Below are 24,369 nucleotides of genomic sequence, written 5' to 3'. Positions count from 1 at the left end.
CTTGCACACGGGGAGGAGCCCAGAGGCAGCAGAGGACCCCGAATGGCATTTCTTTTGAGAAGGGGGCCCGCAGGGGGCCCGCCCTATCCTCAGACTCCGTCTCCTTCCCCTCCTGGCGCTCACTTGCTGACAAGGGCCCCCACTCCTGTCCTTTCTGGCCCTGGTGACATCAGGAGACTCTCCCAAGGTGGACAGGGCCCCTGGCTGCCCAGTCACTGCACCCCATCCCCGAACCTCCTTCCCTGAGGACACACCCCCAGCTGATATTCTCGGGGGACCCCGCAGATCCAAGTGAATCGTTCCCCAGAAGCAGGGCTGTCACAACAAGGAAACTCCTTTTGAAAAAAATGCCAGGTGAGGGGTCTCGGCAGCTTTGCAAGGCAGCCCAAGAACATAAGCCTTTGATGAGCCCCTTGTCTCCAGGGAGGGGCTCTGTGGAAGCCCCGAGGGTGCAGAACCCATGTGCGTGTACATACCACACGTGATCACATGCACGCACACGGACACAGGGCACACACACACCCACCACACGCACAAACATCTTCCTTCCCCAGACCTGGCAGGAGATGGCCAAGGCCACAGGGAGGGGCTGGAGGGTCTTCCCTGACGCGGCTCCCCTGCTCCCGGGTGTCGCCCGCTCCTTGGAGGAGGCTTGGTCTCGCGCAGGTAAGGCGGAATAAAGGAGCGGGACGAACGGACGGGCTGCCCGAATGCACCTCACCTGCACTGACAGTGAGGCGTGGGAGGGGCTCCCTCCCCAGGACAAAGCCCTCTTTGTAGGGGGAGGGGGTGGCGCCAACAAGGCAGTGGGCGGCCAACGGGAACCTGGGTGACTCGTCGCAGGGAGTCTGGTGCTCAAGAACATGGGGGGCGGGGGTGGTGAGTGGGGGTCTCAGGCGCTGCGGGGAGGGCTAAAGGACGGGTGGGGAGACGAGGGGACGGGGCGAGCCCGCTGTGGATTCTGGGGCAGGAGGAACGCGGGCGGCCCCGACTCTGCAGTCCCTCCCGCTGGTCTGGGCCGGGGCAGCTCTGTCCGGGGCCTCCCTCCTGCCTACTGCCAAAGTCTGTCTCCATCAGAGCCCGCGGGCTCCTGCCCATCACTGCCCAGCCCAGTGCTGGGCCGGGCTGTCGATACCCCACACTGCGCTCCTCTCTTTCCTCGGGGCCGCCACGCCGTCCTCCCCTGCGCTGGGCCCAAGGCCTCTCTCTGCTCCTGATCAGACCTCATTCTCAAGAAAGAACCTGCAAACCTCACCACGGAGCAGTGAGAGTCAAAGGTCACCTACGTCAGCGGGCACTTAACTCAAAGGAGTGGTTCTCTGACGGTGGAGAGTCACGCTGAACGTTCTTTATGCCTCACCAGAGCTCTGGGGACTACCAGGAGAGAAACAGAAAATTCGTTTTGCTTTTTTCGCTAGAAGGGCTTTCCGTGCTCACCAAAGGTAGCATTTTTCAGTGAGTTGCAAACACACAATCCCCAAAGCGCCATTAGCAGCTCAGAGACAAAACACCGGTCCGCTGAAAGTGTGAGCACTGCACAGAGGGGGCGCGGGGACTCCCATCGCGCCCCCCAACCTGGCTGCTGCTGGTCCGGTCCCGCGGCTGTCACTGACTCCCTCAGCACCCTGGAGGCAGCTGTCCCCCTCCCTTCCGTGCGTGAGGAAACTGAAGCTTTGCGGGGGCGGGGGTGGCGACCATCAGCCAGGTGAGCACCCTTACAGGGCCGAGTGCGTTCTGTCTCCCCGCCCCCGAGGACAGCACCTAAAAGACCCCAGAGAGAGAACCCCGGAGACAGACAGGAAAGGCTGGGGGGACCCTGTCTCCGGCCAGCCGGGCTGTAACAGAAGCCCACGGGCCAGGTGGTGTGAACCCCAAGCATCTCTTTCTCAATTCTGGAGGCTGGACGTCCAAGGTCGGGGGGCGGGCAGACTCGCTGTCTGGTGAGGACCCCGCTCCTGATTCACAGGCATCTGCTTGCCGAGCCCTCACCAGGCAGGAGGCGCAAGGGAGCTCTCTGGGGCCATTTTATAAGGTCACGAATCCCACAGGGTTCTACCCCCACGACCTGTTCACCTCCAAAGCCCCCCAAAGTACCATCACACGGGGAACAAGGTTCAACACATGAATGTGGGGGACACACAGCGTTCAGGCTGCAGCAGCTCCACACCCTGCTTGCAGGGACTGGGGCCAGGAGGGACTTCACGCCACACTGTGGAGACGCCGGGTTCACCTGCCCGCGGCCCTCACCCAGCTGAGACCCCCTCTCCTTACCCCGACCTCCTCCGAAGGGCGCCAGCGATTTCTCATTTCCCCGCCTCGCCAACCCCATTTTCCAAAGTGATTGAGATTCTAACACCATTAAACATGATTCAATTTGCTTTTCCTAATGACGCGCCCACAGTCGCAGGACGTCTCTCCTTCTCCACTTCAAAGACATCTCGGGGTGCTTTTCTCCAGTTAAATTAACAGGGAAACCGTTAGAAAAGCTGAAGAGGAACGGATGCCTCCAGCTCAGTGAAAAACTGGTTTCATGCAGAGGAGCCAGGTCTCCGCCGCGGCAGGAAGGCAGACGGGGCACGAAGCTGCCCGTGTTAAGACTCCTCTTCCAGAAGGGCGGGCACTTCTAACCCGTGCCCTGTGCTGACCCTGTAACCGCATCACCAGAAACGTCTAGGGATGCAGACCAGAGACGAGAGCCCCCATGATGCCAGGACCGGCTGGCACTCCCCCCCGCCCCCCGCACCCCTCCCGAGTCCACAGGGCTGACGGAGCGACCGCACCTTGCTGCCCATGCTGCGGGCCAGGCCAGCGAGGCCGTGCTGATGACCAGGGTCACACCGGGAATAATCACAGAGATGGGGCTGACATCCGGGCGGGCCCGCCTCCCGCCCGACTCCCGGACCCCGGGCCGATCTCCCCCAGCTCTCCCCTCCTCCTGGCCGGGCGTGGCCCTCGGGAGTTAATACTCGCCTGTCCATCCCTCCGCTCGGGCTCCCCGGCTGCCACACACACCCCACCGCCCACAGAAGGGTAAGACCACCACCACGTGCTGCTCCAGAGCCTTCTAAGCCCGGAGCACCAGCCCTCCCGGGCGCGTGCGGCCCACCCGCAGAGCTGGTACAGACGGGAAATGGAGGCTGTGTCCCCCGCCTCGCCACCATGGAGGGCCCGGCCCAGCTCTGAGATCAGACCCCCTGGCTCCAGGCGCCCTTTGCTGGGTCTTGGAACTGCCTCCTGGGACCCGACCCAGGAGGGTCTGCCGTGTAGACCAGGCGGAGGAGTTCCTGGAACCCAGGTGCCCAGACTTCCAGCTCAGGGCCTCACCAGGCCCACGTGGCCAGGACAGCTGGCCAGTCTCCCCGCATTTCTCATCCACGGGTCACAGGCTGCCTGCTCGGCCAGGGAAGGCGCCAGGACCCCGGAATTTTCTGGAACATTCCTCCGGTCTTGGGAGGGAGAGAGGGCACTGAGCCATTTTTGCCACCAGCTAAAATATTTCAGTCTCAGATCAAAAAGGAATGCAAGCCGGAAACAGCGTGGAAGCCGGAGCCAGATGGATGTGGTCTGCTTCAGGGATGCAAAACAAACAGTGCCCCCCCGCAGCCTGAGGCCGTGGGGTGATGGGCCCGGCCCTGTCCGCCCCGCAGGCCTTCAGCAGAGCCCAGAGTGGGCTCCCGTGGACCCCGGAGCAGAATGTGCTCCACCCTGCCCTGCCCTCTCTGCACCAGGCACTGTGGGGAGCCCAAGGAGGCCTGGGTGTGGTCCCGCCCTCAGGCCAGACCCCACCGCCTGCCAGGAGCCAGGACCCCCAGCTGGGAAAGTGGCAGCTCCGACAGGTAAAGGGGTCTTGCTCTAGATGCCGAGACCTCGCCCTCCCAGCCAGGAGAGGACGGGCCCAGCCCTCCATCTCCCGGGACCTGGGCTCCAGGGGCCAGCAGAGAGAGAGCCTTGGTTCTCCTCAGACCCACAGAGGGCCTCAGCATCCCCACTGGCACAACAGGGGTTCTGGCTGGAAGATGCCAAGGCCAGCCACTCCAGGAGCAACCAAGGGCGGCTTCACAGAGGAAGAGGCACCAGGCCATCCTGGAACCACACCACTGGGTCAGTCTAAGAGGACAGTCCAGGTGGTTGGGCAGAGAGGTGCGCCGTGGCCCCTCCACCTGCCCACCCACCCGGGCACCGGGGCCCACAGCCCCCTGGAGACCAGCTGACCCCAGCAGGAGGACCATTCCTCCCATATGCTCATCCTCCACCATCCCAGCAGACTGCACAGGGGAGCCATGGGCTGGCCAGACAGGGTGTGGCCCGTCCCCCTCCAAGCTCCCTCTGCACTTCCCATGGCGGGCGACACTCTCCGGCCACTGTGGCTGCCCACCGATGGCCCGCTGGGTGCTCCACAGTGAAAGGTGCCCTTCCAAGTCCCTGAAGGCCACAGCCCTGGGCTCTCCCAGTTCCCTGAATCACCCTGAACCCAGAACTTTCGGCCAGTGCGCCCTCCGCGTGGGGCCCCACTACCTAGCTCTCAACTCGGCTCTGATTCATTACAAATGGGAAAACCAAAGACTGCTCCTGGTTTCATAGGTGGAGCCTTTGCAAAATGGAAGCCCTAAGAGGAAAGATGTGGACGCTCAAGGGGTCCTCAGAGGCCCGAAGCTGGGGCTGCAGACACAGGCTTCTCCTGAAGACCCCAGCCCTCGGGCTCCAGGCTCAGGCATGAGAGTGGGGAGTCCCGTCCCCACCTCGCCTAGCCAGCTGGAGATCGAGGACAGTGGGGGCTGGCCACCCCCACCCTGTCCCCCACACCTGGCCAGCGGGCACGCCACAGTCTTTGCTGCATGGATAAATGACCACTCAGTGTCCAGAAGGAAAGCTGGGTCTCACTGTAAGGAACCTGGCCTCTGAGTCTGGAAACCAGGTTACACCAGGACCCACTTCCCTGACCCCAATCTCCCGCAGCCCCACAGACCAACCTAGGGCTATGGCCATAACGGTGGCATCCCCGGGGCTGAGGTCACAGCCACCCCATCCCCAGGACGGCCGCCACGGTGACATGCTGCATCAAGCCCAGCACGGCCACAGCCCAGGCCACAGGCTTGGCCTTTCCCAGATGACCAGGAGCTGTCCAGCCCCCGCCGGAGCAATGTGCCTGGGACTGGCCACGACCACCCCCACTAGGCCCTCTCGTCTGTAAAGTCAGCCCAAATCACATTCTCAATGAACCTCACGCCCAACTTACTATCACCCATTCCTAGCCCTCCTTGAAGCAGCATCTTCACTTTCAGACACCTGGCAACCCCGATTTCATTTGAGAGCGGCCCCTGGCACCCCTGGGGGCTGCCCCAGGGAGCGGCTCTGACTTCAAAGCTGGCCCTGCACATTCCCACCTGGCTCCGTGGCCCAGGAGGAAGCCCGGGGCCTGAGCAAGTACGAGAAATCAGTCGCTGATTAATACAGATCTCGGCGGAGCCCATCTGCCGGGACGTTCATTCTTCATGGAAATTAAGCCACGAGCAGTGGACGTGAGGGTTGTTCTAATGACGCTGGCAGGCAGCAGGCAGCCGGAGCGCATCCCGGCACTGGCAAGGGCCGCCGGCCAGGGAACGGCACACAGGCATGCTGCCTGATACCCACAGAGACGGGACAGACCCACTGCAAGCTGGCACGGCGCCCGGGCACTGTCCGGCTTCAGGCTGCTTGGCAGCCCGGGAGGCTTCCCTGCCCCACTTCCGGGGGGCCGGGGGCAGCCCCACACCGCCTGGCCTGGCTGAGCTGGGAGAAGGTACGCCTGCCCTTGGTGCTATTGCAGCCGTGACCCCAGAAGGGTCTGCCTGTCCGGGCTCCCCACCCAGGGAAGGAGGCTGATACCCAGCAATGGGACACAGACGTGCCCAGTGACCTGGTGGCCTGGTAGGCACAGCACTGGGGTGGGGAGCTTTGAAAAGTGGGGACCCGGGGAGAGGTAGACTGGGGGCTGCCCAGGTGGCACTGGGGGCAAAGAACCCGCCTGCCAAGGCAGGAGATGCAGGAGACAGCTTCCATCCCTGCGTTGGGAAGATCCCCTGGAGGAGGGCAGGGCAACCCACTCCAGTGTTCTTGCCTGGAGAATCCCACGGACAGAGGGGCCTGGCGGGCTACAGTCCACGGGGTCACAAAGAGTCGGACACGACGACTCAAGTGACTAAGCACACACAAGCGGCAGGCTGGACCGCGCAGACCCTGGACGCCCCAGAACACTTCTCTGGCTGCCCACCGGCAGGGGGCATCCGCCCCTCCCACGGAGGCCCTGTCCTAAAAGCTGAACATCTGTCCTCCTACAAACGTACGGTCAAATGAAACGGGGGAAAAAAAACTAAAAATGTGATTAAAAGATGAGCAAAAGGCTTGAATGAACGTCTCCAAAGGAGATACACAGATGGCCAGTAAGCACATGGAAAGATGCCCGAGCTCACTAATCACCAGGGAGCGCAATTCACAACCACAGAGGGGCCACGTCACACCGTTGGGGGGCTGACATCAAACACACACATGCGCGCAGAGGATAACTAGTGCTGTTGAGGGTGTGGGGAAACTGGAAGCTTGGTGCTGTCAGCGGGAAGTAAAGCGTGCAGACGCTGTGGGAGCCATTACAGCAGCGCCTCAGAAATACAACATTACCATCTGACCCAGTAACTCCGCCTCTGGGTATAGAATCAAGTGGAATGAAAGCAGGAACTCAGATATTTGCACACCTGTGTTCACAGCAGCGTGACTGACACAGCCCTCAGCTTCACCCCACCCACAGATCTCATTTGTAAACAAACCCCGCACTCTCCAGGCCCAGAGCCTGGATCCAGACAGGGTGAGTCTGGGGGCTGATTTCCTCCAGCCTGCCCCGCGAAAGGGAGAGCCATCAGGCAGGGGGCCGGCGGCATCTCCTCTTGGGACGGAGCACGATTCACTTCATGGTGAGGGTCCTCAGCCTTCCGGGGCCTAGAACCTTGGCAGCTGAGCTGGCTGCAGGGTTAGGGATTCAGGAATACAAGTGAACAAAGCTTTGCACACTCATGGTCCCCCAGCGGCAGTACCCACAGCAGCTGAGAGGTAGCAACTGCCCAAATGCTGTTCGATGGATGATGGATTCACAAGATACAGTCGAGCACAGGGTGAAGTATCATTCAGCCTTGCAAAGGGATGGAATTCTGACACAGGCCGCAGCGTAGATGAACCCTGAACACACCAGGCTAACTGAAAGAAGCCAGATTCTGAGGGCCACAGCTCATGCGATTCTGTTTCTACGAAATGTCCAGTATAGGAAAACGGACAGAGATAGAATGGGCTTCCCAGGTGGCTCAGTGGGTAAAGAACCCACCTGCCAATGCAGGAGACACAGGAGACCTGGGTTCAATCCCTGGGTCAGGAAGATCCCCTGGAGGAGGAAATGGCAACCCACTCCAGTATCCTTGCCTGGAGAATCCTACGGACAGAGGAGTCTGGCGGGCTGCAGTCCATGGGGTGGCAAAGAGGCGGACATGACTGAGCACACACACACAGAACAGAGATGAGCGGCTGCCAGGGGCTGGGGGAAGGGGGAGCAGCACTTGGGGTTTCCTTTGGGGGTCATGAAAAAGTCTGGACCAAAACACTGGTGATGCTGCATGACACTAAACACACGGAACAGCACTGAAACCCAGGCTTTAAAATGGTTAAAACGGTAGATTTGACGGTAGGTCCATTTTATCAGCATAATCTTTTTTCTAAGGATGACACTGAGAAAGGACAACGCAGAGTAAACATCCCTGGGCTCCGGCCTGAACTCCCAAACCAGCATGTCAGGTGGCAGGACAAGGAAAGTGTGAGCTGAACTGCACCCGTGCTGCTGGGGACCTGCGGGAACGGAACCACAGCGGGGGTCTCTCCCCCAGCAAGGTCAGAGCCACACACTTCAGGACTCAGAGGTGCTGCCCTGAATCCCGCGAGCAGGGCCGGCCGCAGACCCCCACCATCTGCCACTAAGCAGCAGTCTTTGAGAAAGGCCTTCAGGATGCCACGAAAGAACACTTTGTTACAATTAATTATTTACATTTTGATGTTCTTTCCTTCTTGGTCTTTTTTTTGGTTGCAAACATCAAGTTGTCAGGCTTCAACAGAAACAATGTCTTGGGGCAACAGGGAGAAACAATTAGCCAATTAAACTTTAACTGTAGACACAGACACACATACACATATACATACATATAAACGTACATGTGTATGTAAGCTTCCCTGGTGGCTCAGGAGTCGGGAAGATCCCCTGGAGAAGGGATAATCACTCCAGTATTCTTGGGCTTCCCTGGTGGCTCACACAGTGAAGAATCTGCCTACAATACAGGAGACCCTGGTTCGATCCCTGAGTCGGGAAGATCCCCTGGAGGAGGGCAGCGCAACCCAATCCAGTACTCTTCCCTGGAGAATCCCATGGACAGAAGAGCCTGGTGGTCTACAGTCTATGGGGTCGGAAAGAGTCGGACAGGACTGAGCGGCTGCGCACAGCACCGAAACGATGCGTGAGTGGCACGAGGGCTGAGAAAACCTGCGCTCCCACAGGGACAGGCCCTGGTGCGGATGACAAGGACGCGCGGCTTACCCGACGCCCACGGGGACAAGGAAGGCCCCCAACACCCTCCACCACGGGGACGGCCAGCCAGTCCAGCCCTCTGTTCACGGATGGCAAAGCTGAGGCCACAGAGGACGGCAGGGGCCTGCCCATGTGCAGGAGGCACAGTGGCCGGAGCAGGGCTTGGACGAGACGCCGCTGACCCTCCACCCCATGTCCCCGCTGCATGCCCGCGGCCACCACAGGCCCCTGCGTCGCCCTCCCCAGGGTCGATTCCAAGCGAGAGAGGAGACAGCGGATCACCGGCCATCTCCCTGGCCATGAGCCCCTCCCTGGGACCTGCCCAGGGTCGGGAGCAGAGGGACCAAAACAAAGGCTCGGATGGAGGCTCACGGCCCCCACGCCAGACCTGCCCGCCTCCCACGGGACGGTGGCTCCAAATGGCTCACGGCTCATCAGACTTGCAGGGACTCGGGTCCCAAAACCGAAACTTCCTCCCCATTTGTCCACTGTGGAAGCAATGCCCGCTGGAAGCTCCCATCCAGAAAGGGAGGCTGCGGGCGGGGGCCCACTCCCACCACCAGTCGGAAAACGTGGTGCCGGCATCCGCACAGCTGATGGGGCTCTGAGTGTGTTTGCACACGGGTGTACACGTGCGTGTCTGCTGGTCAGCTCGTCCAAAAGTGGACAAGCTAAAAACGTCCTGAAATGACAACCCACAGTAAAAGGAGGAAACGGTCTTGAGCAGAAGCTCAGGAAGCTTCAACCAGCTGGCCCACACCGGCTGCACAGAGCCCCGAGGCTGCACCCGCGCCACGGCAACTGCATGTTAATAAGTAATTAGCGGCGAGGGCTGCTGAGGAGGCCAGAGCGTCCCGGCAACATCAGCACGGGGTGCAGACGAGCTCAGTGCAGCCTGGCGTCAAGCAGCAGACAGGCCCGGGGTGAGCTCAGAGCAGCCGCGCTCGGCACACTGAGGAAGGAATGACAGGGAGGCCTGGCGCGGACAGCGGGTGTCGGGCGGGCACTCCAAGGCTCCCTGCTCCTTCCCTGGGTGGAGCCCGGGGCCTACGTTCACCCACGAGGAATCAGCGTCTCGACCCCGAAGGCAGGGCGGGGGGTGAGGCTGGTGCTCCAGGCAGCCAGAACGTACACCACTCTGCCTGCTGCCAAGGCCCCCAGCACCCACTCCACGTGGGCCCTGCCCCCAGGAGCCGCACGGGGGACGCACACACGCAGGCCGGCCCCCGTACGTCTCAGATCTCCTCCAGCAGCTGAGGCCAGCCTGAATGCAGACCCAGTTTACAGATGGAAAACTGTGGCCCCAGAGGCGAGGCGACCTGTGGGGGTCACACTCTGCCCCAAGCCCCGGAAGTCACGCAGCTGGCCCACTCTCACCTGGCTTCCAGAGCATCTGCACTCTCAAGAAGTCTGGAGGGCAATAGTGGGGGTGGTGTTTGCAGGAGGGGCCAGGGCAAGAGAAGGGGTCATGGCAGTAACAGCTGGGGGCCTCTGGCGGAGCAGACTGGCTCCTCTCACAAGTCAGCCCCCATGGGCTGTGGGTGCTCGGGTGCTGTGCAGGCGGGCTCAGGAAGGTGCTGGGATGGACAGGTGATGCCTGCCCCGGGCTCCGGGGGGACAGCATGCTCCAGGCGCTGCCACGCCCGGGGGACAGACTAGGGGGAGGGCAGGCTGCTGACAAGAGGGTCCAGGCAGAGCGGAGAGCAGGGCAGGGCACCTCTGCCGTGCGGACGACGCCACGGCGGCCGGGCTGGGGCAGCGGATGGCCTGGGGTCCGGCTGGAGCAGTGGCGCTGGCCAGCGGGCAGCAGAGGGGCGGCGATGCTGGGCGAAGGGCCCATTCCTCCCTCGTCCAGGACACGGCGACCAGCACCTTCAGGCAGCCCATGAGGCCACAGCACCAGCCAGCCGCCGCCCTCCCCAAACCCCGACCCCGGGGAAGTGGCTTCCTCAGCTGTCACGGACCGGTGCTTTCAAACCATGCTGCTAACCTCTTCAGATCACCGTCCATCAGCACAACGTCGGCAAGAGGAAGCAGAGACAACAGAGAGGTGGACTCGCTCTGATTCAGCAGGACCCTGCCTTCCGCCTCCTGCCGGTCCCCAGGGAAGATGGCTTAAAATCCACTGCAGGAGGGAACTCACTGCCTGTGTCCTTTAAAGAGCTGAGAGTTAGCCCCCGCTCTGTCCCATCCTGACCGAGGCCTCTTTGTGGCCTCTACCCAGACAGCTCTCCCGGCCTCCACGTCACCCTCCCAGCCTCCTCTCTGCCTTTCTGGCCTCCCCCGCAGCTCCACCAGACACAAGCAGATGCATCTCCCCTCTAGGCCTCGACTCCCTTCCTCACCCCATGAGACCCCTGAAGTTGGCAGGAGCTCCTGGATGCAAAGATCCCGGCACACACCGCACGGGGTCCGCGCATGTAGGCGACCCCGCCAGCAGGAGGAGGGGCGGGCAGGTTCCCTGCGAGACCAGCCCCTGGGGGGACCGCTGGGGCCCCCCACCTCCCACGCTAATTCAACAAGGGGCCCGTCATCTGCCCCCGGCCTTGCTGACGGCCGGGTTCAACCGCATAGGAAGTTTCCGAGCCTAGCAAAATACTTCAATGAATAATAAATAAGAGAATTAAACCCATTTATTAGAGGGTGTGCTCTGCTCTTTAACTCAAACGAGAGACACAGCCTCACAGACCTTCTCAAAATGGGGGGCGGGGGGGTGACTAAAGTGAGCCGAGCTGACCTGGCAAGGCTGCAGCACCCCGGGCTGTGGGCAGGCAGGGAAGCTGTGTCAGACCAGGCTGGAATCGGGGCCCCGAGGCAGGAAGCACCCTGGGGAAGACCCCCATGGGGTCACTTGGGCCAGCCTGGGTCCCCTGACCAGGTGCCCAGGCCTTTGGGGAGGTGTCCCACCGTCACTCTGGCCCCACCAACAGCTCCCTCGCTTCTCCGATAAGACCCACCGAGTCTCGCAAAAATGGACAAGTGCCCCATGTGCCAGGCGGGGCTCTTGGCACCCAGAGACATCAGTAGACAAAGCACAGAAGTCCGCACAGCCAGGAAGCTCGTGATCCAGCCGGGGCTATGGCCACAGCCCCGGTAAGGAAGGAGACTGCTGGACGGCGGGCAGCGCTGAGTGGAGGAGGCGCTCCTGCCGTTTTAAATAGCAGTGATTCGAGCGCAGGCCCCAGGGAGGCGAGGGCGGCGGTGCTGCGGCTGCAGGGAGAGCCTCGCAGGCCGAGGGTCAGACTGCAAGAAAGCCAGAGACAAGTGAGTGCCGGACAGGAAGGCGGGAGTAGGTCCCAGGAAGGGCGACCAGGCCCGCCCTGAGCCCGGGGCTGCCCATGGCCTCCCGCAGGCCGCAGGCCGGGGTCCACCCCCGGCTCCCAGGCCACTCAGGAGAAGCCCTGCCCCACTCCCTGCCTCCTGCCCACCCAGAGGACAGAGGCGCCTCCTCGAAGGCTTTCTCACTTCCACCCCCAGCTTCATGTGCAAGCGGACGTGTCCGGTGATGGCTGTCTGCAAAGGACTATAATGAAAACGACGATGCAAACTCCGTCTTCTCAGTGACCACCGGGTTCCAGCCCACACGGAGAGCCTCCTATAATAGCGCCCACGGGGATCCAGTCACAGGGAGAGCTGGCAAGACTGTCCCCATTTTCCAGATGAGGAAATTAAGTCCCGGAAAGTCACCAGCCCAGGTCACCAGCTGGGGCCAGACCAACCCCAGCGGCAAGGCCAGGACCAGGAATTGTGTTGGCGAAGCCACAATTTCACCACCCGCCTCGGGAGGCCACGTGTCCAGGGGAGTGAGGGCAGAGAGGCTGTGGAACCAACAAACTCCCAGGCCGGGGACACAGTAGGCTGTGCGGCCCGGAGGGGTCCGCTGACCCTCGGAGCCACCGCCTCCTGGTCTGTAAACCGAGTGCCGGCGTTGGGAGGGCTGGGCAGGAAGGTGATGGAAGCCCAGCTCACAGCGAGGAGACGAGGTGGGCATTCTGCGGCGACGGCCATCTGCGGTTCCGGGGGCAAAACATCAGACAGGAGCCACAGAAACCCTACCACCTCATCAGGACCCTCCACCCAAAACCGCCAGCCCACTTCCATACCGAGGCGTCTCGCGAAGATGCAGCCCACACAGGCCACCCACGTGGCCTTCCCACGTGCCCTCCCTTCCCGGGCCCCACGCACCGGCCAGACGCCCGGGACAGGACACGGGGGACACACGAGAAGGACGCACATGCCATCAGGGCGGGAGTGGGGCCCGGGCTCGGCGGCAGGCCGGCTCCCAGCTCAGGCCCTCAGCTCACCTCTTAGCTCAAATCTTCCCCGACAGGACGGGTATGAGCAGAAACCTAACACCTCTAATGTGACCCCTGGGGAAATACCGGGGATGGAGCCAAAACAAAAAAAAGATCCAGAACCAGCTTTCTGAATCCTTCTGCTCCTGCTGAGCTTGCTGGGTGGGTGAGCAAGAAGAGGACCAAACTGCTGATAAAAATGGCTGGACCTGGACGCTCGCTTCCTGGCTGAGTCCACGCCACGGCCACGCCCTGGGCTGTCCTGTCCCCTCTCTGCTCAGCAGAAAGGAAACCTCAGAATCCAAGTAAGCCCAGGGCCCCGCTGGTTCTGGAAACAGGAAGAATGCCCGCGAATCAGCCAGACTCTGCAAGGCGGTTTGCTGGGGAGGGCTGATCACCCCCTACCGTGGGGGCTTCTGCCATAGCCAAGTCATGAGTGACCCGCCCCACACTCACATCCAGAAGGCAGGCCCCAGGGTGGTCACGGCTGCATGGTGGGCCAGCACCAGGCAGTTCCAGGGGGAGAGCTTAGAGCCTTCACCTTCCCGCTGTTCCTTCTACTATGAACTGCACAGCAACTAATGGGAGGGCCCTCAGATGGCAAAGGTCATGCAAGTCTTTCTGTCTTACTTCGAGCTCAGTAAGTGTTTAATAAATTCTTGTGGGCGAGGGAGGGGACATATGTATACCCATGGCTGATTCATGTTGAGGTTTGACAGTAAACAACAAAATTCTGTAAAGCAATTATCCTTTGATTAAAAATAAATTAATTTTTTAAAAAATCTTGAGGGCTTATTGAATGTTTAATAGAGGAGTGGAGGAACCAAGGAATGAATACCGTTTCCCTTCCCAACCTGGAGTAGGAAATGGCAACCCACTCCGGTATTCTTGCCTGGAAAACTCCATGGACAGCCTGGTGGGCTACAGTCCATGGGGTTGCAGAGAGTCCGACATGACTGAACACACATGAATGCTCCCTTCTGAAGGAATGACTCCCAACAACGCTGGGAGACTTCAGAAGCTGAGAGGCAGCTGTTTAGAAAAAGAATGATACCCAGAACCCAGACAGGACCTGAACACTTTACAAACCTTCTAAATAATGGCAAAAAAAAAATCTGGAAAATTCTAAACCAGCCTGAGACAGCCATACCATAAGGATCCTTTCCACTCCTGAATCCTAGGGCGTAAGCGGAGGATGACCAGGCAAACTGAGAAAGGAACAGTGACTATCAAATTCCTGCCTGCCCACTATGGGAGACCACAGCTGACCTCAAGCCCCTTCCCTTTGTCCAGGGATTGACTTCAGCGCCACTCTCAACACAGGCGTGCGGCAAGTCCGGCCAGCAGGGACCAGGCCAGCAGCGAGGGCCAGGGAGGCCAGCGTCGCCGTCACACCTCAGTGGTCTGACACCACCGAGCAGCACAGGCCCACCTGGCCCGAGGGGGTGACCCCACGAGGCAGCGCTCCCAGAGGGCAAAGGCGAATCGCTGCAGGGCCCGCGGTGAGCGGCCGCTGTCTCCGTGCACAGAGCCACCTGCCGACTGTCACTGGATGTGCCCCCCAGGCCGGCCCAGGAAGTCACACCCGAGTGAGCAGCCTGGCTGTGCTCGTCCCACAGGCTGGAGCCCCGGCGCTGCCGCCCGGCCGCAGCCGCTCTGCCCAGCTGCCGGGGGTGGCTTCAGTCCCCGTGTCTGTGACCCGGAGCCGGGCAGGCGGCAGTGCGCAGCCAAGGCCTGGCTCATGTGTGCTTTCCAGGGGGTCCCGTCCCCAGACATCGGCAGGAAGGAGCCCAGCAGAGCCAGCTCTGGTCAGTGGCCCCCACATGGAGGGAAGCGCATCTCGGCACCCCAGCCTTGGCTGGCCCCACGTCCAGCTCATCTTGGGGTGCCAACCACAGCTTCACTGCGCTCAGAAAACTAAGCAGGGAGGGAGGTGGGCAGGACACAGACGCTCAGCCAGATGCACACGAGGACAGCAGGAGGGCCGGGCTGGGCTCCGGAGGGCAGCGTGAATAAAATGACGCAGGAGACCTGAGACAGAGGAGGCCACCGCCCACCTGCGCTGCTCCAGTTTCACATCCACTGAACCTGGGGAGGTGGGCGGTTCCAGGCAACAGCATCACCATTTAACGGGCACCTGCTGCAGGCCGGGCAGCACGGGGTGGTCCCCGGCCGGCCAAGGCAGGTCAGGGCCGCTGTGCCATCTGCTCGGGTCAGTGGCCAGTGAGCGGAACCAGGTTTTGAAGCAGATCCATCCGACTCGACATGAAAAGCAGGGGCAGATTCAGGGCAGCTCTGTCCCCCCTGGAGCCTCCCTGCAGGAGGAGAGGCTGAACCAGGCCCCTCGGCTCCCCCAGTCTCTCCCCAGCTTCACGCCCTGACTCAGAGCCCAAACCCACTGCCCACTCGCAGCTTCCCAGAGCGGCTGGCCCCCTTTGTGGGCAGCAAGCACATCCCCCCAGGGCTCAAACCGCCCGCGGGAACCGCTGACAACCATGAGGGGCACCCCCTTTCCAAGTGCTTGGCCATGGTTGGCAGATCATGTGACGAGAATTTAATCCAAATTTATGTCTACCTTAACCTCACTGCACACAGGCCGGGCACTCTGCATTCACCGCTGGCCAAGGATTGGGTTTGGCCAGGTTTATCCTGCTTCTCTATGCAATTATTTTAAACACCAGTTGTGTGTGTGTGTTTGTAAAAAGTGTGTGTGTGTGTGTGCGTGCGTGTGTGTGCATGTGTGTGTGTTCTGAAGGCCTCCCCCAAAGCCCAGAGCCACTGACTTCTCCCCTGCCCAGGGCACTGCTGGCCACAAGAAGTAAAAACAGGACAGAGGTTCTAATCCACTGGAAAGCAAGTCTGCGGAAACTGAGAAGCTCACTGATGGGAGGGACACCGGCACAGGCTCCCACCCCAGCAGAGGGAAGCCTGGAAGCCTCAGAGTCCTAGGCTAATGCCTCGCAGCCAGAGGGACGTGGGAGAGCCACTCAAGAGAGGAGGAGAGACCTCTAAGCGCCGGTGCGGACACAGAGCCAGTCCCCGAATCTCACGTCTATGGACTTTCAGAACCAAAGAAGAGGACCGTCAGGCCCAGGTGGCTTATGGGGAAGTCCAAGTTATCGATGCTAGCTTGATACTTCAGTTCAGTTCAGTTCAGTTCAGTCTCTCAGTCGTGTCCGACTCTCCGCGACCCCATGAATCACAGCACGCCAGGCCTCCCTGTCCATCACCAACTCCCGGAGTTCACTCAAACTCATGTCCATCGAGTCGGTGATGCCATCCAGCCATCTCATTCTCCGTCGTCCCCTTCTCCTCCCGCCCCCAACCTTTCCCAGCATCAGAGTCTTTTCCAGTGAGTCAACTCATCGCATGAGGTGGCCAAAATATTGCAGTTTCAGCTTTAGCATCAGTCCCTCCAATGAACATCCAGGATTGATCTCCTCTAGAATGGACTGGTTGGATCTCCCTTCACAGCACCTCAAATGAGGGCTCCTCTTGGAACTGACTTCTCAGCATTCACAAATACAAAATTCCCCTTGCGTTTCATAAATCATGTGTTCACAGAACACTTCCTCAAACACCAGGTCCCTGATAATGGTCCTCAGATAAAGCAGGCAATAAATATCCTCTGATAACTTCCCGTAAGCAGGTGAAAGCTTGTCCCTGGGTAGTCCGGGAAGTGCCTGTTTCACAAAGCCAGCACTGACGGCAGAGGGAAGGGCCCCCCCAAGAGCAGGCGGGGACTCGGGGACAGCTGCACCTCAGTGCAGCACGGAGCCAGGTCTGACTCAAGCCTCGGCCCCCGATCCATCAACAAGGTATCAGGTCCTGGCTCCATCCAGCCTTGGCCCCCGATCCATCAACAGGGTATCAGGTCCTGGCTCCATCTTTTAAAAGGAGGGGCCTGGGAACGGTTGGCTTCCAGATGGAACGGGATGCCCTGCATGGACCCTGTGGACCCAGACTCACCAGGAAGCTACGGCGTGCTGCACCCCTGCCCGGCTTCTGCACGACAGTTGCCGGGGACACTTGCTGAGAAAGCAGGGAGGCTTCCTGGGTTCTCTGCCACGGACCGAGGGCATCACCTCCAGGGACGCGGAATTCACACAATCACCTGACCCCGCCCAACGCTGCTCGGAGCTACACAGCGCCACTTGTCTCAGGTTTAACGGGACAGCTCCCATCTCTGCCCACTGCAGTAAGCGCGGGGCCTGCCCATCCGGGCCCGCCCCACGAGCTGGTGCCTGCTCACCCAGAAAGGGTGGGAGATTCAGGACAGGAAGCAAACGCCCAGGGTCGCTCAACTGGAAGAGCCGGGGCAGAGCTGGACCCCAGGTCTGGACTCATCCAGGCCCGCTTTCCCTCCATCCTCCTGGGGTCACGATGCCCTGACTTCACTCTGAACAGCTTGAGAAGGCAGGAGGGGCTGTCCCGCCACCCTAGCCCCCGAAGCGCCACCTATGGTTGTAACACAGCCCAGCCTGCACCTGCCCACAGGGTTCTGCCCAGAGGGGCCCAGCCCACCCCGGAAAGAGGGCACTCACCTTCCCGAAGTCTCGGACATCGAAGAGGTCGAAGGGGTCAAACAGCTCGCTGTTCCTGAGTCCAAACTTGTCGTGGCAGACTTTCAGGAAGGTGCGGATGTTCTTCAAACACAGGAACTAGAGGAGAGAAGGGAGACTCACTCAAGCTGCACGGTCTGCAGGGCAGCAACACCAGCGGCAGCAAGCCCTGCCTCCCAGCGCCCAGCTCAGAGCGGGCGCCGCGCGCCCCGAACCCGTCTGGGGAGCCACACGTCCCAACTCCAGACAGGCACACTTGGAACAGACCAGACTTGCACTCAGTCAACAGCACGGAGCACGCTCACGCACGTGTGCACACTGCCCCCTGCACAGACACCCCCGCTGCTCTCCACGTGACAAAGGCCCACGGAAGCCACGCACAGACACCCCCGCTGCTCTCCACGTGACAAAGGCCCACGGAAGCCACGCAGGGCCCTGGAGCAGGCACGGAGCACGCTCACGCACGTGTGCACACTGCCCCCCGCACAGACACACCCGCTGCTCTCCACGTGACAAAGGCCCACGGAAGCCACGCACAGACACCCCCACTGCTCTCCACGTGACAAAGGCCCACGGAAGCCACGCAGGGCCCTGGAGCAGGCACGGAGCACGCTCACGCACGTGTGCACACTGCCCCCCGCACAGACACCCCCGCTGCTCTCCACGTGACAAAGGCCCACGGAAGCCACGCAGGGCCCTGGAGCAGGCACGGAGCACGCTCACGCATGTGTGCACACTGCCGCCCGCACAGACACCCCTGCTGCTCTCCACGTGACAAAGGCCCACGGAAGCCACGCAGAGCCCTGGAGCAGGCACGGAGCACGCTCACGCACGTGTGCACACTGTCCCCCGCACAGACACCCCTGCTGCTCTCCACGTGACAAAGGCCCACGGAAGCCACGCAGAGCCCTGGAGCAGGCACGGAGCACGCTCACGCACGTGTGCACACTGTCCCCCGCACAGACACCCCTGCTGCTCTCCACGTGACAAAGGCCCACAGAAGCCACGCAGGGCCCTGGAGCAGGCACGGAGCACGCTCACGCACGTGTGCACACTGCCCCCCGCACAGACAACCCCGCTGCTCTCCACGTGACAAAGGCCCACGGAAGCCATGCAGGGCCCTGGAGCAGGCACGGAGCACGCTCACGCATGTGTGCACACTGCCCCCCGCACAGACAACCCCGCTGCTCTCCACGTGACAAAGGCCCACGGAAGCCATGCAGGGCCCTGGAGCAGGCACGGAGCACGCTCACGCACGTGTGCACACTGCCCCCCGCACAGACACACCCGCTGCTCTCCACGTGACAAAGGCCCACGGAAGCCACGCACAGACACCCCCACTGCTCTCCACGTGACAAAGGCCCACGGAAGCCATGCAGGGCCCTGGAGCAGGCACGGAGCACGCTCACGCACTTGTGCACACTGCCCCCCGCACAGACACCCCCGCTGCTCTCCACGTGACAAAGGCCCACGGAAGCCACGCAGGGCCCTGGAGCAGGCACGGAGCACGCTCACGCATGTGTGTGCACTGACCCCCTGCACAGACAACCCCCGCTGCTCTCCACGTGACAAAGGCCCACGGAAGCCACCAGAGCCCTGGAGCAGGCACGGAGCACGCTCACGCATGTGTGCGCACTGACCCCCGCACAGACAAACCCCGCTGCTCTCCACGTGACAAAGGCCCATGGAAGCCACGCAGAGCCCTGGAGAAGGCATGGAGCACACTCACGCACGTTTGCACACTGCCCCCCTGGCACAGACACACCCCGCTGCTCTCCACGTGACAAAGGCCCACGGAAGCCACGCAGGGCCCTGGAGCAGCACGTGGCACACACGGAAAATGGGTGGGGCACGAAGGCCGGCGTCAAACCCCAGAGCAGCACCCAGGCGCCTCTTCCTCCCAGGAAGTCGGCATCTGCGCGCCCAGCCCACATGGGCAACAGAGCCCAGGCAGGAGGCGGGGGGTGGGCGGCTGAACAGGGTCACTGGCTTCCAGTCCCCGTGGAGAGGGAGTCAGGGTATATGGGGGCAGCAGACGAGGCAGCCTGGAGTGCAGACCTCGGAGTCACAGGGCCCCGGGTTCAGATCCTGTCCAGTGCCTGCAGCTGGACCAGGGCTCCTGAGGCCTGGTTCCCTAGTAAGACATGCCTGGAGGAGTTAATGACCTGCCCCGATGGCACAGAGAGGGCATTAGGTACGTGGGAGCCATCGGCCCCCCACCAGTCTACCTCAGCGTGGTGCCCACAAGGTCAGGACCACGGTGCACGCTGAACACCAAGCCAGGCTTCAGAGCCGTCAGCGTCGTCGTGACCCCTCCAAGGGACAGAGCTCAGCTGATAAAGAATCGCTGAACACCAAGCCAGGCTTCAGAGCCATCAGCGTCGTCGTGACCCCTCCAAGGGACAGAGCTCAGCTGATAAAGAATCGCTAAACACCAAGCCAGGCTTCAGAGCCGTCAGCCTCATCGTAACCCCTCCAAGGGACAGAGGTCAGCTGATAAAGAATCGCTAAACACCAAGCCAGGTTTCAGAGCCATCAACCTCGTCGTAACCCCTCTAAGGGACAGAGCTCAGCTGACAAAGAATCCTCCTGCAATGAGGGAGCCCTGGGTTCTATCCCTGGGTTGGGAAGATCCCCTGGAGAAGGGAATGGCCAACCACTCCAGTTTTCTGGCCTGGATAATTCCGTGGACTGTATATAGTCCATGGGGTCGAAAAGAGTCAGACATGACTCAGCAACTTTCACTTTCACCGGCCCAACAGCTCAACTTCAAGAGACCTGCAGAGATGCTGGGACTGCTCAAGGGGAAACTTGAACAGACGGGCAGATGAAGGCCAGGCCAGAATCAGAAGCTACGGCAGGCAGTGTCAACCAAGCTGCGCGCAGCACTCCCGGGGACACATGGAGCCCAGCAGACATGGACCTTCCCACCCACCCACCCCCAGCGGGCACCACCCCGGCCCCAGAGCAGCCTCCACGCGGGGCCCTCCTCACTCCCGCTGGGCTGGGCACTGGCCAGAGACAACACCAGCCTCGTGCTCGTGGCCTGCTCATTATTCCCTACCTGCGTGGGGGGAGCCGGGTGTGTGGGTCTGTGTGTGTCCACGTATCTGTGAGCTTACCTGTGTGTATCAGTGCCTGTCTGTGCGTGTGTACCTGTGTGTCTGTGTGTGTGTGTTTCTGTGTGTGTGTCTGCTTACCCGTGTGTATCAGTGTCTGTCTGTGGGTGTGTATCTGTGTGTCTATGTATCTGCTTACCTGTGTGTGTCAGTGTGTATCTGTGCGTCTGTGTGTGTGTGTTTCTGTGTGTGTGTCTGCTTACCTGTGTGTATCAGTGTCTGTCTGTGCGTGTGTACCTGTGTGTCTGTGTGTGTGTGTTTCTGTGTGTGTGTCTGCTTACCTGTGTATATCAGTGTCTGTCTGTGGGTGTGTATCTGTGTGTCTGTGTGTGTGTGTATCTGCTTACCTTTGTGTACCAGTGCCTGTCTGTGCGTGTGTACCTGTGTGTCTGTGTATCTGCTTACCTGTGTGTGTCAGTGTGTATCTGTGTGTGTGTGTCTGCTTACCTGTATGTGTCAGTGTGTATCTGTGTATCTCGGTATCTGTGTGTACACACTTTTTCTGAACACATGTGAGTTAACTGCAGATGCGCACCCCAAACACCTGAGTGTGTAGTTCCTGAGAACAAGGACACACCCCCCTCACAGTCACAGCACCAATGTCACAATCAGGAAATTAATGCAGGTCCCACGTTACCTCATCTCTAGACAGCACTCAACATTTCTTTACTAGATAAAGGACAACCAAGATGTCCTGATAGAAAACAGTCCTGGCCCAGAGTCCAATCCTGGATCACAGGCGACTTCAGTGAAGTCCCTTTTGTCTCCACGAACCTGGAAGAGCATTCTCCGACAGAACTTTCCGGAAGGATGGAAATGCCCTGTGAGCCCCGTCCAGTGGGGCGGCATCAGGTGACATGCCTGCTGAGCTCTGGAGATGTGGCCAGCCCGACCAAACAAGTACACTTGTAATTTCACTTTATTCTAATGAATTTAAATTTAGTTGCAAAACTGGCTACAGCGACTGGTTTGAACACGTGGCCCTGGAAGAGGCCGCCTTCGTCTTCCCTCACCTGACCTTTCTGAAGAACACAGACACAGAAAGACAGGCAGTGCAGGACGTCACTCACAGGCGGGGCCCAGGACCAGGGAGTCCACAGACACGGGGACGCTGGGGGCCGGGCTGGGGGAGGGGACCGGGCGTTCAGTGGGGACAGAGCTTCAGTCTGGGAAGAACAAGTCCAGAAATGCTGGCGGTGACGGTCACACAGCACCGTGAACGCACTTGATGCCCTGAACTGTATGCTTAACAATGGCTAAAACGGCAATTTTATGTCTTGCGTATTTTACCGCGATAAAAAAAAAAGCGTAATTCACAAAACAGAGTCACAGAGAAAGAGGGGTACTGGGAGGTGGCCGTGTGACGGCAGAGGCAGAGACTAAGCAGGCGCTCCGGGAGCCGAGGAAGCCACTGGGAGCTGGGGCAGGGCCTGGGGCCGAGTCTCACACCCTGACCTCGAGAGAGCCCGTCCCGTCATCGGATCTCAGACACCCAGGACCCTGCCTTCAGCTGCTCCACCCCCATCCCAACCCTGCGAGCAGCCTATAGACCCGGGGGCACGTCGGAGCCTGAGTCACCTGCCCCCCGGGCCCAACCAAACCCCCATCCCCCCCCGCCCCGGCCTGCAGCATCAGACCCCATCCTCCCCCTGCCCTGCAGAACGTCTGCAGCTTCCAGCCTGGCTCCAGGCTTTTCTGCACACCACTCGTCTCTAATTTCCTCTAAGCCCTTATTTTAATTCCTCCTCAGCCTCCCATTTTTAGAGTTAATTACACAGCTCCCAACCACAGTCGCAGCCAGCAAGGCCAGGCTTCCTTTCAGGGCTCGGAAGAGGGCAGGCGCATCGTGGGCACAGCATCTGCCTGGCCTGGGCTCCCCCCCATCCGCCGCGGGCACATGGGCCCCTGGCCTTCCAGAACCACTCCCAGTGGCTCCTGGTCCAGCCCAGGCTGGCCTGGGACTCGACCGTCAGGGAAAGAGGGGTGCAGAGAAAGCACCCGGCCCAGCATCCTCCGGAGGGGCCCCCGCACCTGGCAGCACACTGCACCCCTGCCCTCCCTCCAGAAATCAGCCCCACTTCACAGGTCGGGAAACTGAGGCCCAGACGGTGAAGGACTTTGGCTCCGGGTCAGAAGGCGCCCAAGCCGAGATCTGAGCCCACGTCCACTTCAAGAGAGGTAAAGGCCCTTCGAGATGACAGGGATGACCGCCTGCCACCCAGAGTCCCGGGTCTGTCCGGAGCTCACCAGCAGCCTCCCCTGCACCCCTGTAAGGGGCCTGGTTTGAATAAGCGATAAGATCACTGTCTCCCTCACAGTACAATCAGGGAAACTAAGGCCCGGGGTCTCCCCTACCCCACCCACGTGGCTGGAGCCTGGCCAGTCAGGGCCTCTGGTCTGTCCCCACGGCAGGAACGGCTTCCACCTCTGGGAGAGAGACAGCCAAGGGCGAGGGTGGGAGGACAGGGCCACAGCAGGAGAGGGCTGGGGGCCAGGAGCCAGGCTGCAGCCGGGAGCTGCCCGTCCTCGTCCTGTGGCCCGAGGCCTGATGGCCAGCAGGGCTTCAGGGACAAGCGGCATTCTCTGTCCTCCGCCAGCGGGGAATCGACCAAGGGCGGCCACACAAGGCTCTGTCCCCGGAAAACTGGCCCCGTGACAAGTGGCCCAGAAGGGAGGCAGCACCGCTGTATCTGTGTGGGGTGCCCCCAGCCCCGGGGAGGGCCCCCAGCCATCCCTCGCTGATCCGGGCCACCCCGCCAAGAGACCGGCTGCCTGTGTCCTGGACGCCTCGCCCTCTAATCCCGGGCCCTTGTCGGCCTCCTCGGAGTTAATCGGGCTGAAATCAGATTAGTGTGAGCTCACCGGCTCCACGGTCAGTCGCCCACCGCCCCAGGCGCAGCCGGCCAGGACAGCCCAGGCCTGCTGCTCACTGTCACCTGTCACTTAGCTGTCCTGGGGCCCCAGCACAGGGGTGCTGGGCGAGAGGGCCAGGGGCCTCATCTGAGCCCGTGACCACCTGCGACGCAAGCCCTCGTTGCCCAGACGGACAAAGTGAGGGTCAGACCACGGGTGGGCTTCCAAGCTCCTGCTGGACAGGGTGCAGAAGGCATGATAGCTACAGGGCCTGCCCAAGGCCGAGCCCAGGGCCGAGGCCCAGGGGCGGGGGTTGCATGTCCTGGCTGGCTGCCCTGCTCCCTGGAGCCCCCAGGGAGCCGTGCTGGGCCCGGGCGCTGGGCTCTACGGGATGCGATTTCACCGCTCCCTGCAGACCTGGTTCCTGGTTCCAACCCCCTGCCCCCTACCACGTGCGCCTGTAAAATCAACTGCTACAGTCTAGGGTCTGGGGGCCCCGGGCACCTCACACTGGCTCCTGAGAATCTCCAAAGCTCCCATGTAGCAAGGGTTTCCATGGTGCCAGACCCAGGCTTAGGGCTAGGCTGCTCACAGCCTCACAGTCATTAGAGTGAGTCCTAATTTACCGACAAAGAGACGGAGGTCCCGAGAGGCTACCTAGTCTGTGCAAGGTCACTCTCAAGGACGTGACAGAGCTGGGAACAGATCGGGGTCAGTTTAACCTCCAAGGCCAGACTGCTGGACTCGTAAGCCATCTTCATAGTTTATAGGCTTCTGAGCAGGGAGACAATATGTTTTAATTTATTTATTTTAATTGGAAGATAATTACAGTATTCTGATGGTGTTTCCATATATCACCATGAATCAGCCACAGGTATGCATGTGTCCCCCCAAGCTGAAAATAATACTTGCAGGAAAATTAAGTCTGGCCAGGGTGATGGGGAGAC

At 60.8% G+C, this 24,369-nt stretch overlaps 1 protein-coding gene across 4 annotated transcripts in view; it reads right to left on the bottom strand.

Moving 5' to 3' along the window:
- The window catches only part of VAV2 (vav guanine nucleotide exchange factor 2), a 175,009-nt gene that overhangs the window by 118,523 nt on the left and 32,117 nt on the right, over positions 1 to 24,369 (bottom strand). For all 4 annotated transcript variants that reach the window (XM_055401057.2, XM_088841008.1, XM_055401055.2 and 1 more), the window contains exon 2: positions 17,433 to 17,549. In XM_055401057.2, coding sequence (XP_055257032.2) covers positions 17,433 to 17,549 — 117 coding nt within the window. The remainder of the gene's footprint in view (positions 1 to 17,432; positions 17,550 to 24,369) is intronic.

The sequence above is a fragment of the Moschus berezovskii genome, chromosome 11 (genome assembly GCF_049115385.1).
Source record: "Moschus berezovskii isolate FMDL1 chromosome 11, NW_MosBer_1.0, whole genome shotgun sequence".
Classification (NCBI taxonomy): Eukaryota; Metazoa; Chordata; class Mammalia; order Artiodactyla; family Moschidae; genus Moschus; species Moschus berezovskii.
Note: the sequence above shows the minus strand (reverse complement) of the source record. Positions and strands in the feature narration are given on the sequence as shown.